Here is a 15,640-nt window from a genome sequence, read left to right as displayed (position 1 = left end):
ACAACAGATGGATCAGTAATTTGTGGTATAATCATACAATGCATTGAAAATGAATAAAATATATCTACATCTGTTAACATGTAGAAATCTCAAAAAAATCTTAAGTGGAAAAAGCAGGTAGCAGCAATTTATAGTGCAAAATTTATAAACATAGAGAACAGTAATGTATGTTGTAAACAAAGAAAATGGTGACGTATGTTGTGAAAATTAGTAAAGGGAAACCTCACTGAAATGGAGTTGGGAGGTTAGAAGAGGGAGCTGGTACCACTTGATGTCAATTACAGGAAGAATTGTCAGTTACAGGCCCCAGCAGAAGAATTCTCAGCTGAAAGAATGATCAATTACGGACTCTAATAGGAAAAAGCTGTACATTGTATCTCCTGTAAGAAATCAACTACCCCTGCAATTCAGCCAATGAGAAAGCCTAATCACTTTGAACTCTTGCTTTTCTGCAATGGACTTTTGTTCAGAACAACCCCTCCCAACTTCCTCCTTCTTCCCCATAAAGTAACATTTCTCCCCTTTGTTTGTTAGACTGACTCAGGGTTTTGCTGCAGCTAGAATGTTCCAAATTGGAATTCTTTGCCATTCCCAAATTGCAATTCTCTGCCTTTCCTGAATAAATCCATTCTTGGTGTTAAAATAACTTCTATTTTTAAGGTTAACATTGTCGTGAATGAGAAAGGAGATAGAGTTCCTGCCTTGGAATAATTTGGCATTTGAAGAAAGTCAAATGAGTATGATTACAATTCACTACCACCGAAGCCACAATGACAGGGCCCCTAATACGGATGGAGGAGTGGAGAAGACGAAGGAATATTTCCCAGAAATGGCAAAGCCTTCCGTGTCTTTTTCCCACACTGAACCAAGTCCTGAATAATAAGAAGGGGTTACCCAGATGAAAGGAAGGAAGGGTGTTTCTAGCAGATAGTGACATTGGCAAAATCCACAGGAGAGAAACCACCGAGTCCTGTTTGGAAACTGCCAGTGGTTTCTCAGAGCTGGGGCGGGCGGGGGGTGGGGGCAAAGAAAGCTACAATGGTATTGGAAGGCAACCCCGGACATAGGTATCACGAATTATAAGAGGATGGCTCTGGAGGGAAGATCCAGTTAGTGTTGTTTTTTTGTTTGTTTGTTTTGTTTTTTTTGGTGGTGGTTTTAAAGAAAACCAGGCAGGAAATAATGGGGTCTCAGCCGAGCAGGAGAGAGGGGTGACTGAGAGATACCAAAGTGTCTGAGCATTATGACTCAGGGCTGGCGGTAGGTGAGGGGAGATGATTCCAGGAGGTTCCTGGCCTGGGCATCTTGGGTGCATGATGGAAAGACGGGCGCTGCGTTTTGTGCCACCTACCCCCGCCCCGGCTACCCTGATGAGACCAGGAACAAGCACCTTACACACGTTTAGTTCAGGTATAAAAATGTACAGGAGGAGGACTGAACGGGTTTTCACGGTGGGTGGGGTGGGTGTGGGGAGTGTGGTTTTGGATGCATCTCGAACGTTTTAACTACAAAATGAAAGCTAATGTAACTGTAACATTAGGCGGTGCTAACATTTCTGAGATCGCGCGGATGTCACATTGTTTTCTGCACTTTTCTGTGTTTGAACGAAATGTAATAAGCCAATGGCCGAAGAATGCGGTTAGAATCGGAGGAGCCTAAGCTCTAGAAAGGGGTTAAACCAGAAAGCGGCGGGGGCGGGGAGGGCTGTGGTTGTGTCTTTGTGTGCACAGTGCGTGCGGAGAGAAAAGCCTCGGGAGACCGCACTCGGCTGGGTGGGTGAGACTGGGCGGGGGAGGAGGAGCGCCGGGGGGGGGGGGGGACTTCCTGCCTGACCCCGCCCCGGCCCCGCCCCCTCCGACTAGCCGCAGCTCCTCCTCCTTCCGTGACGCCGCCTCCCGTTTCTAGGTAACGTGGTGGGGTGGGGGCTTAAACAACGCCGCCGAGAGGTGGCCGCTCCCTGCTGGCCCCTCTTCTCGGCCCCTTGACCCTCGGACGCTGAGAGCCATGGCCCTACCGCTGCTGCCTGGCAACAATTTCAGCCGCAACGTGAGTAGTGAGGGCGCCCGAAGTCAGAGGTCCAGGCCAGAATCTGGGGTCCAGGCGTGGCCAACTCCCCCGACCCTACCCAAGCATCCTCCTGCTGCATTGGGTACAACTTGGACCAAACTTTGTAGGCCAGTGGAACCCTTATTCTCTGTCTCCTCTTCCCCCAGTCTAACTGCATCTGGTTGCTTTTAACTACAGCAGATACATAAGTAGATTCTTCATGGGGGGCAGGACCCGCGAACGTAGCCAGGGGTAGTGAAGGTGGTAACAGCCATCGCTGAGCGTGTAAGCTATGACAGGTGCCATGATTCAGTCGCCTTGCACGGCATTTGCTGCTTAGGTCCTATTTTTATTCCCATTTTACAGTTGAGGAAACTGAGGCATGGAGAAATGAATCACTCCCTGAATGGCCAGAGTTACAAAGCTTCAGTGTGAAATTGGGTTTCTCCCAGGCAACCTGTCTCCACAGCCCAGGTGCCTAGTCATTGTCCTTGAAAGCCCGTGTGGAAGAAAGAAAAAGAGTTGCTGTTACTAAAGCAAAGAAACCTGGGCCCCTGGAGGCTGTTGAGGCTGAGAGGTAACCAGGGTTCCACCAGTCTGTAAAGTTCTGTCCTAAGCTTTATAGAGTGAAGCCTCCAAACTTGGAGTTTTTTCCTCGCTGAAGACTGAGAGGAGCTTATTTCAAAAGAAGATGAAATTGCAAAACAACACAACACGACAACACAAAAAAACCCTGAGCACCGAAGAATCTTGTCTGTAATAAATAGCCCCTTATTTAAACAACAGCAGAAAAGTGATTCGTGTTTTCCTGTACACTGGTCACCACATTTTCCTGGGGGTTGCAGTTGCGTCTCCAGAAGAAGGTAGGTGATAACACGGGTGGAAGGGAACTCCAGGGAGCCCCTCAAGGTGTTTGTGTAAAGCTCTGGTTAATGTAGAGCCAGGGAGCCCCTCAAGGTGTTTGTGTAAAGCTCTGGTTAATGTAGAGCGCAGTCAGCAGATTGAATGAAGCCTTTGACCTTCTGGATTCCAAAGTGTCTGCAACCAAGTTGTTGGCCCTAAAGTCTCAGTCCTTTGTAGCTTCAGGCCACTGAATTCTGACCTCCACGGGTCGGTTGGCCTGACCGAGTTGCTTGTTGAACCGTGATTTGTGTAATTTTTTGGTTGATGGGTAAAGGCTGGCCTTCCCACACAGCTTCACCCTTTGCTAAGCTTCAGCCAGCCATATCAAGAAGGAGGACCCCAGAGAGGAAGGCTACTCAAAAAGATTCCAGAAATAAAAAAGCATGTTATGTAGGAATAATTTTAATAAAAATTGAAAGCAGAGCCCACGGCTTGGGCCCTGCAACGCTTTAGATGACCGATGACCCCCTCCTAAGAAGCACCTAGCTCCAACATGCAGTGATGAAGAGTAGCACTTTCATGAGAGATTTTAAAATCCGTGAAGCTGTACTGAGTGTACTTTGTTTTGTCTTTATTGGGAAGTACAACAAGTGCAGAGAAATGCATAATGGATGAACACCAAATGAACATCAGGAAATGAAGTATTAACTGGTACTCCAAAAGCCTCTCCCTTTTTTTTTTGAAATTATTTTCCCCCCAAAGATTTTATTTATTTACTTATTTGACAGAGATCACAAGTAGGCAGAGAGGCAGGCAGAGAGAGAGAGGGGGAAGCAGGCCCCCCACTAAGCAGAGAGCCTGATGTGGGGCTTGATCCCAGGACCCTGAGACCATGACCTGAGCCGAAGGCAGAAGCTTTAACCCACTGAGCAACCTAGGTGCCCCCCAAAGCCTCTCTCTTGATAGCGGCTATCAGATTGAGCAGATAAAAATACGTGTCCCCAGTGCTGCATGGGACCCACTTAGACTGAAAGCTTGCTTGTTGTTGATCTCAAATTCAAATTTAACTGGACATCTTGTATTTTTGGGGGCAACTCCGCCTATCACTCTTTCTGGTCATTAACCCCTTTGTTTTTACTGTCCAGAATTAATTATCCTGAATGCGGGGACTTCTTATCAGTGTGAATGTCTGGTGTTCTTTTGTGACTGACTTGTGTTTAGCTCAATATTATGTTTGTGAGATTTGTTCATCGGGCTGTCTCTAGAGGTAGTTTACCGATTTTCCTTGCTCTGTAGTATTCCACTGTGTGAGTATGACATCATTTATATATCCGTAGATAGAGATAAGGCTTGTTTGGGGTTATTAAGAATAGTTCGCTGTGACTATTCTTAATCACGTCTGTTGGTACAATTGCTGGGTCGTAATGGCTTTCATTATGTTCTGCTTTAGTGGACGCTGTCAAAGTGCTTAAACCAATTTAAATCCCCAGCAGCGCCTTATGTTCCTATCTTTCCACATCCTGAGACTTGATATGGCTGGCCTTTTTAAACTGTAGTTATTTCGATCAGCAAGTATAGGGAAACTGTAGTTCCAATATGTACTTGCCTGATTCCTAATGAACTTGAGCACGATTTACTGGTCATTTGGGTATTCTCTTTTGTGTAGTACTTGTCTCTTGCCTACTCTTTCTGCTGGTTTGTGTGCCCCCCCCCCTTTTTTTTTACTTAGGAAATGTAGAAGTTCTATATAGATTTTGGACGTGACTCTCATCTGACATCTGTGTTGGCAAATATCTCTACTCTGTGGCTGGCCTTTTCACTTTTTTTTTAAAGATTTTATTTATTTATTAGAGAGAGAGAATGAGAGAGAGCAAGCAAGCATTAGAGGGGGAATTTCAGAGCTCCCTGCTGAGCAGGGAGCCCGATGCGGGACTGGATCCTGGGACTCCAGAATCATGACCTGAGCTGAAGGCAGTTGCCCAACCAACTGAGCCACCCAGGCACGCTGGCCTTTTCACTTTCTTAGTGGTGTTTTTGATGAGTAATTGTTCCTTTAGCGATTTTTTGGTTCTTTAAGAAATTGCTCCCTATGTCAAGTTCATTATGGTATTTTTCTGTGTTGTCTTCTGGAAATTTTGTTGTTTTTACCTTTCACATTTAGATTTCTAATCTAGTAGAAATGTGTGTTTGTGTGTGTGTGTGTGTGTGTGTGTGCGCGCGCGCGAAAAGGAGTATGGATCAGGTTATATTTTTTCCTATATAGCTATTCATTTGACCCAGAACCAATTGTTAACACAAGTTAACTGAGTACGTTTTAAAGATCTTACTGGTTCTATGCCATGATTCATGAATTGACAGTATCCAGTGGAGCAGAGAAAAAAGAGCTCTGAGGAGCTCTCCCAGCAAGACATTTTTATAGGTGGGGGCGGGGGCGTTACAGTAGGCAAAAATTGGACTGGTTACTATAAGGTTACTATGGGGTATGATAGCAAGGGCTTTTTAGGTAGATTACTTAAGTCATGCTGATCAGGCGATTCATGATTGCCTGGTGTAAGGTTCAATTTCTGGGACAGCCAAAACTATAAGTTAAGTTTCAGTTGGTGGCATGGGGCTTAGCATGATCAACTCTACTTAGGGCCTGTTGTTTTATCTTTAACACATTTTTGGAAAAGACCACCCTTTCTCTACTTATATGCAGAGCTGCTACCTTTGTTATAAGTATCCAAATACATGTAGGTCTGCTTCTAGATTTGTGAATGTACTTAAAAAATTATTTACTTTATGCCTCAGACGAATAGGGGTGTGTGTGTGTGTGTGTGTGTAAATTAGGGAATGACAGTATACTTCTTAGATATCTTAGGCTGTCATTTAACAGTTTAGTATTTATATATGGAGAGTCCTTGTATGTGCCCAAATCAGATGGCTATATTTACATTAACCTTAGTACTGACTGTGTTGCCAAAAGACTAATATTATTTAAAAAACTTGTACTTTGTTAAAAGATCAGATGTTCTCTGGTGCATAGAGTGGTCAAAAATTCAGTAGAGACAAATCTGGCTTTTTTGTTTTTAATCATTAGTCCCTCCCCTCCATTACAGAGCCATGCTTGCTGAATTACATTATCAAGTGAAAAACCTTGGCCTCTTGGAGACAGCATAATTACTGGCTGTTTGGGTTTAAAATTATAACACAAGCTAACTTTTACTGCTTTTCTTAGAAATTAAAAAGGAACTTGTTTCTCCCCTTAATTAGCTGCTGATAGTCAGTCCTGAGCAATAGATTGATTTCAGCCCACAGCTAGCTACATGTGCAGCCTGTATTTCTATCTCTGAAATACAACAAGTATTGTGCTTCCTAAAATATAAGCACCTGTACCACTGATGACATTAAAATTATTTTGATGTGAATTAATTGAAAACCTTAGGGAAAGGTCACAGATAAATTCCAGACACACGGTATCTTTTTCCAGCAATGTACATGCTGGATTTATTTTGAGCTAAGAGAATCTCAGGCATATTGTCAAAAATAATAGGATATTAAAGTTAAAAGGGACATTTCCAGCCAAAGCTGAAAATCTTTCCTATAGCATTTTGGACAGATGTTTGAATAGCTGATCCTGAATGCCCCTAATAAATAATGAGGATTACACTTTGTTTTTTATGAAGCTACCTTGCCACCATCTTAGGAGGGTTTGTTGTCAATAGTCCATCTCTACCTTGTAATGAAGCAACTGTTTTCCTTAGAAGAAAATAAAATATTTGAATTCACAGCAGTAGAATAAAACAAAAATTCAGAATCTCTCTGTCTCTCTTAGAAAAGGGTGTGGGCAATACCTTGAAATTTATTTTTATCTAGAGTAATATAAGACTACTTATATAAGGAAATAAGGTTCTTTGGGAAATTTACCAGCAATTTAAATGGTGAACAGCTGAAGGACACACTATGAGGAATGCTTAATATACAATCTGACTTCATCATGGGATGGTAGATAAATCAATTTAAATTTATCACAATGACAAAGATAATCATAAAACAATGACTTCATGCACAGGATGGAGGTTTTTCCTGATCTAAAATTCTGCTTACAGATTTCTGGTCATATTCTTAGTGGTCAATTCCATTGCCTTAAAATAACCTGCATCAGGTGCAAACCCTTATAAGATTAGTTTAATGAATCATGGCCAGCATTTTAAAAAAAAAAGCAAAATTGACTAGAAAATAATTTTTTAAAAAATCAAAGTAATGTGTGATGACATGGGAACAGTAAGCATTCTTCCGTGAACTTTTTCTTTCCGTCATATGAGGCATGTGAACTGGGTTGCACTCAAACCTGTTTGTTATTGTGGTTGCAGAGTGTGAAACACGTTCTCATTAGAGCTGTCTCCACCAGTTCATGCTGTTTTCAGCACGTTTTCAATTCAGTTTTCTGTTTTCAGTTCAGTACTTCAGTTTCCTTCCAGGCCAGGTCTAGTCTTTTACCCTTCTAGAAGCTTCAACTGAGCCTATCAGACTTTTTTTTTCTTAAATTGCTGTAAAATTCACATAACATAAAACTGACGACTAGCCATTTGAATGGGTATCATTCACTGGCATATGGTACCTTCACAGTGTTTTGCACTGATCACCTCAACGAGTTCAGAGACGTCTTCATCCCAGATTTCAATCTCTATCTCAGAGGGACTTGGAAAGGTCTTTCAGCTCTCAGGGACCTCCTGTGTATAAATGATTAGCATGATCCATGACTTGTAGATGTAGTGATTCAGTAATAATCGTCTCTTCTGAGTAAAGAGTAATACGTTTCTGTGGGTTTGTTAATTTTGGTCAACTTAGTGACCTGCTCTGTGTGGTTTCCCTTTCCTGCAAAGGATATCAACTTTAATGCAGGGTTGCGGGGAGGTGGTGCATAATGGAGGAAACTTCAGGGTTTTTTTCCCCTTACTGTAAAATTTCTTACTTTCCCCTTATCCAAGTAGGCCTAAAAATCCTCGTAGTTTCTATTATCGAGGGCCCTAGTAAGATATGATGTGTGGTATGTGGGATCAGCAAAAGTAGTTTTCTCCCCTATTTGAAACTAAAAATGACTTCTGGCCAGCTTTTCCTGAAAAACAAATAGGCAATTAAGCCTATATTACCTTTCTTTTCTTTTTATACACTTACACATTTAGAAAATTCATAAAGCAGCATAATGCATTTCTGTTCAGTAACTGTTTTAATCCAAGATGGGATTTATTTTTACAAGGCTCAGTTGATTTAATTTAAATAGATGTTATAAATTCATTTTCATTAATGCTGTTTACAACATGAAAATACATTGACAATGTTAAATAAGTTACTAAAACCATATGGCAAAGCGGTATGAATAAAAATATAGCCTAAGACAATTTTACATGAGACTTGAAAGTTAAGCTTTATGAGGTGTCTGGGTGGCTCCATAGGTTGAATGTCTGACTCTTGGTTTCGGCTCAGGCTATGGTCTTTAGGGTCATGAGATCAAGCCCTGCGTGGGGCTCAGCGAGGAATCTGCTTTTGAATTCTCTCCCTCTGCTCTCCCCCTCCCCCAGCCGTACTCCTGCTTTCTCTGTCTCTCTCAAATAAATCAATCTTTTAAAAAAAGAATATTATTTTCTTAAAAGTAAAGAATAAAAATTACCTCTTAAATGTGCCTGTGTTTTGCTCCCTAAATACTGAATTCTGGGTCAAATTTGAGATAAGCACACGTGGATTTCATTTTCAACTAAAATGAGATTTCTGACTGGACTCTTGATACCTGCTACCAAGGAAAGCTTTGCTTATAGGAATCAGACGTTGAAAAACCACAGCAAAATTGTCACTGCTTCCCTACAAGTGACAGGATACTTGACTTTCTTATCTGTTTGGAACTGGCATATGTATATGTTCAACTTTATAAGCAGTTGCTAAACTGTCTTCCAACGTGGCTGTATCATTTTGCATTCCCATCAGCAGTGAATGAGTGTTGCTATTACTCAGAATCCTCACGAATAGCTGGCATTGTCAGTGTTTGAATTTTAGCTGTTCTAATAAATGTACAGAGGTATGTCATCCTGATTGAAACTTATTTCCCCTGACAGTTAATGATGTTGAACATCTTTTTGTGTGCTTATTTGCCACCCATCTATCCTCTTTGGTAAAATTTCTGTTCATGTGTTTTGCCTGTCTTTAATTGGATTATTTCTTTCCTATTGAATTTTGAGAGTTATTTATATATTCTGGAGACAAGTTCATTGTTAGATATATGCTTTGCAAATATTTTCTTCCAGTCCATGGCTTGAATTTTCATTCTCTTAAGGCTAGAAAATATGTGTACATTTTTTTTTAAAGATTTTATTTATTTATTTGACAGAGAGAGATCACAAGTAGGCAGAGAGGCAGGCAGAGAGAGAGAGAGAGAGAGGAGGAAGCAGGCTCCCTGCCGAGCAGTGAGCCCGATGCGGGACTTGATCTCAGGATCCTGAGATCATGACCTGAGCCGAAGGCAGCGGCCTAACCCACTGAGCCACCCAGGCGCCCTATGTGTACATTTTTAAAGATAAAATACAACATGAATCCAAATTGATATTTCCAATGCAAATGAAAGATTATAGAGTTTTTATCTTCTTTGATTCTATAGTTATCTTTTACTTACATTGAGAATCTTGCTTCATGAGGATGTTAGCATGATTTTCTTGTTATCCTACCATAAGTAAAAATATATATCCATATAATAGTTTCTGATCAATAATAACATTATTAACAATTTCAGTTTTCAAATGGTTTAATACTTCCTTGTAGTTCTTTTGTTTTATATATTCCATTAGGAATTTGTGGTCAAATTATTGAGTTTTAATTTCATTTAAATGTTTCTGACAGTATCGTTAGGTCCCCAACTTAATACCCAGTTAGGTTCATTCATTTCATTTTGCTTTTTTTTTTTTCTTCTTTTTTTTAATTTAAAAATTTTTAAAGACTATTTATTTGAGAGAGAGAAAGAGGAAAGAGAGCACAAGCAGGAGGAGGAGCAGAGGGAGAGGGAGGAGCAGAGTCCCTGCTGAGCAGGGAACCCATGTAGGACTGGATCCTAGGACCCTGAGATCCTGACCTGAGCCAGAGGCAGAATCTTAACCATCTGAGCCACCCAGGCACCCCTAGTTTAAATTTTAGATAGTTAACACACAGTGCAATATTGGTTTCTCGAGTAAAATTCAGTGATTCATCACTTATATGGATTTTGCTTTTCTAACTTTAAGAATTTTGGTTTTACTTTAGTGTAAAAATAAACATTTCTGTGGTTTCAGAGTTAAATTTACAAAGTGAGGTGCATTCAGGCAGGTATAGCTTTTAACCTTGTCCCTTCAAATCTTTTTGTCTTTCTCCCTCCCCTCTATAAGTAGCTTAACCCAAAACTTTTTTTAATCTTTTCTTTTCAGAGTGTGGGTGCCTAAACAATGAATCTTGGAACACTGAAAAAAAATTAAATTAACTTAAAAATAAAATAAAATAATTGTTTAAAAAAAAAGCCCAGCAAATTTTAAAATATATTCCCATGGTCTCTTACTAAACAGATGGTAGCATACCCTATCCATTGTCTTCCAACTTCTGTTTTTCCTTCTAACAGTGTATCTTGGAGATCGCTTCATCATAGTGGACAGTTTTCCTCATGCCCTTGGAATGTGTCCTCCACTCATAGCTACTTATTCCATTGTGTGGACATACCATAGTTTGTTCAGCCCATCCGCTTTCATTTTTTATTTTCTTTTAAAAGATTTTATTTATTTATTTATTTGACAGAGAGAAATTACAAGTACACTGAGAGGCAGGCAGAGAGAGAGAGAGAGAAGGAAGCAGGCTCCCTGCTGAGCAGAGAGCCCGATGCGGGACTCGATCCCAGGACCCTGAGATCATGACCTGAGCCGAAGGCAGCGGCTTAACCCACTGAGCCACCCAGGCGCCCCAGCCCATCCGCTTTTAATATATAGTTGCGTTATTTCCAGTGTTTTGCTATAACAAATACTGCTGCAAGAAATAGCCAAAGTTGGGTTTCAAAAGAAACTACGGAAAAAGTAGAATGGCAGCCTGTAGTATGGCAGACGATATCTGCAAAGCATCTATGTGATGAAGGACTTCTGTCTCGTGTATATAAAAGGAGTAGAGGATCTGAACAGGTGTTGCTCCAAAAAACTTTTACAAAGAGCCACAAACACTTGAAAAGATGTGCAATATCATTAGTCTTTAGGAAAATTTAGATCAAAACCCCCGTGAGCTGTTACGCTATCCCCGCTGGGATGGCTATAAGGAAAAGACAGTAACTGGTGTTTGCAAGGATGTGGAGAAATTGGAAGCCCCGTCCATTGCTGGTGGGAATACAGAACAGTGCTGCTGCTATGGAAAATGTGTTGTTTCACAGAAGTTTAAAGGTAGAGTTACTGTATGACACAGCACCCCCACGTATACAAGAGAAGAGACATGTATGTCCATAAAAAACGCAAATGTGAATGTTTATAACATTATTCATATTGGCCCCCAAATTGGGAATAACCCAAATGTCCATCCACTGACAAATGGATAAATAAAATGTGGTATGAGCCATACAACGGAATATTATTTGGCCATAAAAATACTGATACTGTAAACAATATGTAAAAGAGTGCAAGTTGTATGAGACCGTTTGTGTGAAATGTACATCACAGGCAAATCTATAGAGACAGAAAGTAGATGAATGGTTGCTGCAGCCCGTGTTGGGGAGGGGATGAAATGAGGAGTCACTGCTAATGGGTATGAGATGTCTTTTGGGATGATGAATGCATTCTAAAGTTAGATTGTGGGGATGATTGCACAACTTTGCAGTTGTGGTAAACTCCATTGAATTATATATTTTAAGTGGGTGAACTTAAAAATATATAAATTATACCTCAATAAAGCTGTTGGAAAATAAATAGCCAAAGAAAGGAGTTGGTGTGGGGCTCCTGGGTCACTCAGTGGGTTAAAGCCTCTGCCTTTGGCTCGGGTCGTGATGCCAGGGTCCTGGGATCGAGCCCCGCATCAGGCTCCTGATGCAGGGAGCCTGCTTCCCCCTCTCTGTCTCTGCCTGCCTCTCTACCTACTTGCAGTCTCTGTCCGTCAAATAAATAAATAAAATCTTAAAAAAAAAAAAAAAGGAGTTGGTGTGGAATTGCTAGACAAACAAGAGGTGTCTGTCATGCCAGGATCATGGGATCATTTTGATTGAGAGGATTTTGTTACTTGTTACTTTGTTACTTGTTTCCAGTAGCTATTGAAATGTCTTTGAAATCCCATTAATGCAGACTGGGCCAATTCTTGAAGCCATCATTCATACTTCGGATGTTATTCCATTGCCATTCCTAAATGTTAATTTGGGGTTCAGAAGTTGGGTCACTTTGGCTGTTTGGGGATCAAACACAGCTAACATTGGTCACTTTTGCCTTCTGTCCCTAACTTTATAGCTATGTCACTTAGGATAGATACTTTTGGCTGTAAGTAACAGTATGCCTGGCTAACAGTGGCTTAAGCCAGATTGATTTTCTCATCAGAAGAACTCTAGAGGTGTGGCAGTTTCAGGTTTAAGCAGTGGCTGATGAATGTCATAAAGGACTCAGACTCTTTTTCTCTCTCCATTCTGCTATCATGAGAATGCTGGCTTTTCATTCTTAGGTCCTTGGCCTCATGGTTGCAAGGTGGTTGCCTCAGTTCCAGACATCACATCTCATAACCATGTTCAAGACAAGTAGGAAGGAGAGGGAGGTGAAAATGCTCTTATATAAAAAATTGTTTTCCAGGCCCTCAGTAGATTTCCCGTTCATATCTTATTGGTTAAAATTGAGTTGTGTGGCTTTCCTCTGCTAAAGGGGTATTGGGAACTTGATTTTTCACCATCTTTTTGGAGCTGAGAAAGACAAAAGAAAGTAAATAATGACTTTTGGGAACTAAAAATTTTGTCTGTTGTCTGCCACACCAGCCACAGACTCAAGACCTGTGAGTCTAGATGCCTCCTCAGCCTTAGCATTTCGTTGTTGGTTTGAGAGAGAGAGAGAGAAAGAGACAGAATGAATGGGGGAGGAGCAGAGGGAGAGGCAGAGAAAGAATCCCAAGCAGGCTCCACACTCAGCATGGAGCCCGACATGGGGCTCTCAGTCCCTTGACACTTGAGATCATGACCTGGGCCAAAATCAAGCGTCTGACGCTTAGGGGTGCCTGAGGGGCTCTGTCGGTTGGGGGTCTGCTTTCAGCAGGTCCCTCTGCCTGCTGCTCCCCCTGCTTGTGTGTGCTCTCTCTCTCTCTCTCAAATTTTATCTCAAATAAATCATATCTTTAAAAAAAAAAAAAAAGAATCTGATGCTTAACCTACTGAGCCACTCAGGTACCCTACCATCCCTTCCTTTAAAACATTTTTGTTTGCCTTTTTTAATATATAGGTAATACATGAGTATACCACCATTGTAAAAAATCAAGCAATACTCTTCTTTCTTAGCAGTTTTCTTTTTCCGTAATAGAAAACAAGCCTCATACCCCAGTGAAACCAGCATATGCTCGCTGTCTGTCCTTTGAATATATTTTGGACTCCATTATTAAACCACTCAATTCTGAGTTTACTTGTCATCTTCCTGACGGCATTCTCGTGCTTCTCCCTGTCCCCATCTAGATCTTAGCCTTCCCTCGGAGGGCAACTCTACTCCCCCCTTCTCATTCAAGCCTTCCCTGATCATGTCAGCAGGAGCCCTCTGTCTGGCTACAGAACCTTGAACATATCTATATTGTCCGGACCGCCCAGTTCATCCCCTTACTGGCTGGTTGCCCGTGTTGTGTTTGCGTTCTTTACATGCTGTTTTGTGACATTCCTCCGCTGACTGGGAAACTGTGATTGATGGCTCTCTGGGTTGCCCTTCCTTCCCCGGGGCAGGCTCCTAATAGGTGCCTGTTTGCTAACCTCTCTGCCTGTAGCAGCCATACCTCAAAACTAGGGGGGATAAACCCAGTTGGGGAAAATCCTCTCTGGAACTAGATTTTTGCCTGTGTCTTCCCCTGCTGCCATGGAGCAGAGTAGTTCTTAGGGTAGCAATGGTGACTATAAGAGAGAAAGAAACTCATTTGTTTCTGAGCCTTAAATAAATTATAAGCCTGTCAGGATGCAAGGCTTATATCAAGCTGCTAGGATAGCTCAGTGGCCACATACAAGGGGTGACCCCAAGCCTCTCCTGTGGCCTACTGTGCCATGTAGAGGGACAGTTCTCTTCTCCTTGTTGACATCCAGTTTGGCTCTTTGTGGAAGCAGAACACTGTTCTCTGAGCCTTGATCAGGCAGGACCCCCTTAAGAGACCAGTCTCCCGACGACAAGATGCTAGACACGCACATGTGCAGACATAAAGGGATTTCTTGGGCCATTCCCCGAGTTGATTCTGGTCACAATGGTTAGAAATCTGGGGGAGAACAGGTCCGTTCACTTGGCTTACGGTTCATTTAGACTACCTTTTCTTCGGCAGCCAAGTTTGGCAACTTGATGTTTGTTTTATCATTTATAGGACTATTTCCATCTTATTGTTGTGAGTCATTTATGGCTCATGTGTGTTTCCATTCATACTTCATACATTATCCAAGGGCCCTGTGTGGACTGTCTCCTGGTTTATCAAGGAAAGTAGACCCACTCTTGCCTTTTACTGTTAATTGAAATTTTTATGGAGGAAAATTAAAGATTCATGTGTAGTTCTAAGGAATAATACAGAGCAACCCTGTGTACACTTTACTCAGTTTCCCATTGGTACCATTTTGCAAAACTGGTAGAATATTAACATTAATATAATCCACTGATCCCATTAAGGTTTGCCCAGCTTTTTTTTTTTTTTTTTAAGATTTTGTTTATTTATTTGACAGAGAGAGATCACAGGTAGGCAGAGAGGCAGGCAGAGAGAGAAGGGGAGGAAGCAGGCTCCCCGCTGAGCAGAGAGCCCGACTCAGGGCTTGATCCTAGGACCCTGAGATTGCGACCCAAGCTGAAGGCAGAGGCTTAACCCACTGAGCCACCCAGGCACCACCCCTGGCTTTACTTATACTCATTTACGTGTGTGCTTTTAGTCTAAATGGTTCATCACATGTGTGGGTTGCTCTTGTCACCTGACAGGAAAGATGCAGATCTGTTCCAGCACCACAAGGATCCATCCTGTTTCTTTTATAACCCCTTCCACCTCCTTCCTATCAACTGCCCCCCCACCGTGTCTCTGATTCCTGGCAACCCCTAATCTGTGCTCCATTTCTAAAACTTTTTAAGAAGATTTTACTTATTAATTTATTTGAGAGAGAGACTACAAGTGGGGAGGAGAAGCAGAGTGAGAGGGACAAGCCAATTCCCCACTTAGCATGGAGCTCATAGCAGGGCTGGATCTCATGATCCTGAGATCATGACCTGAGCCAAAATCAAGAGTCAGGTGCTAAACCTGAGCCACCCTGGGTCTCCCCCCTCAATTTTCATTACTTTGAAGATATTGCACGAAATGGAATTATACAGTATGTACCTTTTGGGATTATTATTTTTCACTTAATTTTTTGATGGCTTATCTAGCAAATTGTCCATGTCAGTTGTTCATTCATTTTTATTGCTGAGTAGTAGTCCATGTATGTGCCACAGTTTGTTTCACTGTTCACTTGCTGGAGAACATCTGGGTTGTTGCTAGTTTTTGGCTACGAGGGATGCAGTCGCTATGGGCATTCATGTGCAGGTTTTTGTGTGGACACGTGCTTTCATTT

General features: G+C 41.7%; 1 protein-coding gene across 2 annotated transcripts in view; it reads left to right on the top strand.

Moving 5' to 3' along the window:
• The first annotated feature begins 1,898 nt into the window (after window positions 1-1,898).
• The window catches only part of EFHC2 (EF-hand domain containing 2), a 192,382-nt gene continuing 178,640 nt past the window's right edge, over window positions 1,899-15,640 (top strand). Inside the window, exons 1-2 of one of the 2 annotated variants that reach the window (XM_045089480.1) lie at window positions 1,925-2,046; window positions 2,413-2,909. Coding sequence is in view for 1 of the 2 variants with exons in the window: in XM_045089479.1 (XP_044945414.1) it covers window positions 2,005-2,046 (42 nt within the window). In the remaining variant the exon portion in view is untranslated. Of the gene's footprint in view, window positions 2,047-2,412; window positions 2,910-15,640 lie in introns of both variants that reach the window. The other variant, XM_045089479.1, reaches the window with a different exon arrangement.

The sequence above is a fragment of the Mustela putorius genome, unplaced genomic scaffold (assembly GCF_011764305.1).
Source record: "Mustela putorius furo isolate JIRA1106 unplaced genomic scaffold, ASM1176430v1.1 tig00003836_pilon_pilon_pilon, whole genome shotgun sequence".
Classification (NCBI taxonomy): domain Eukaryota; kingdom Metazoa; phylum Chordata; class Mammalia; order Carnivora; family Mustelidae; genus Mustela; species Mustela putorius.
This window is presented reverse-complemented; position numbering and strand designations above follow the sequence as displayed.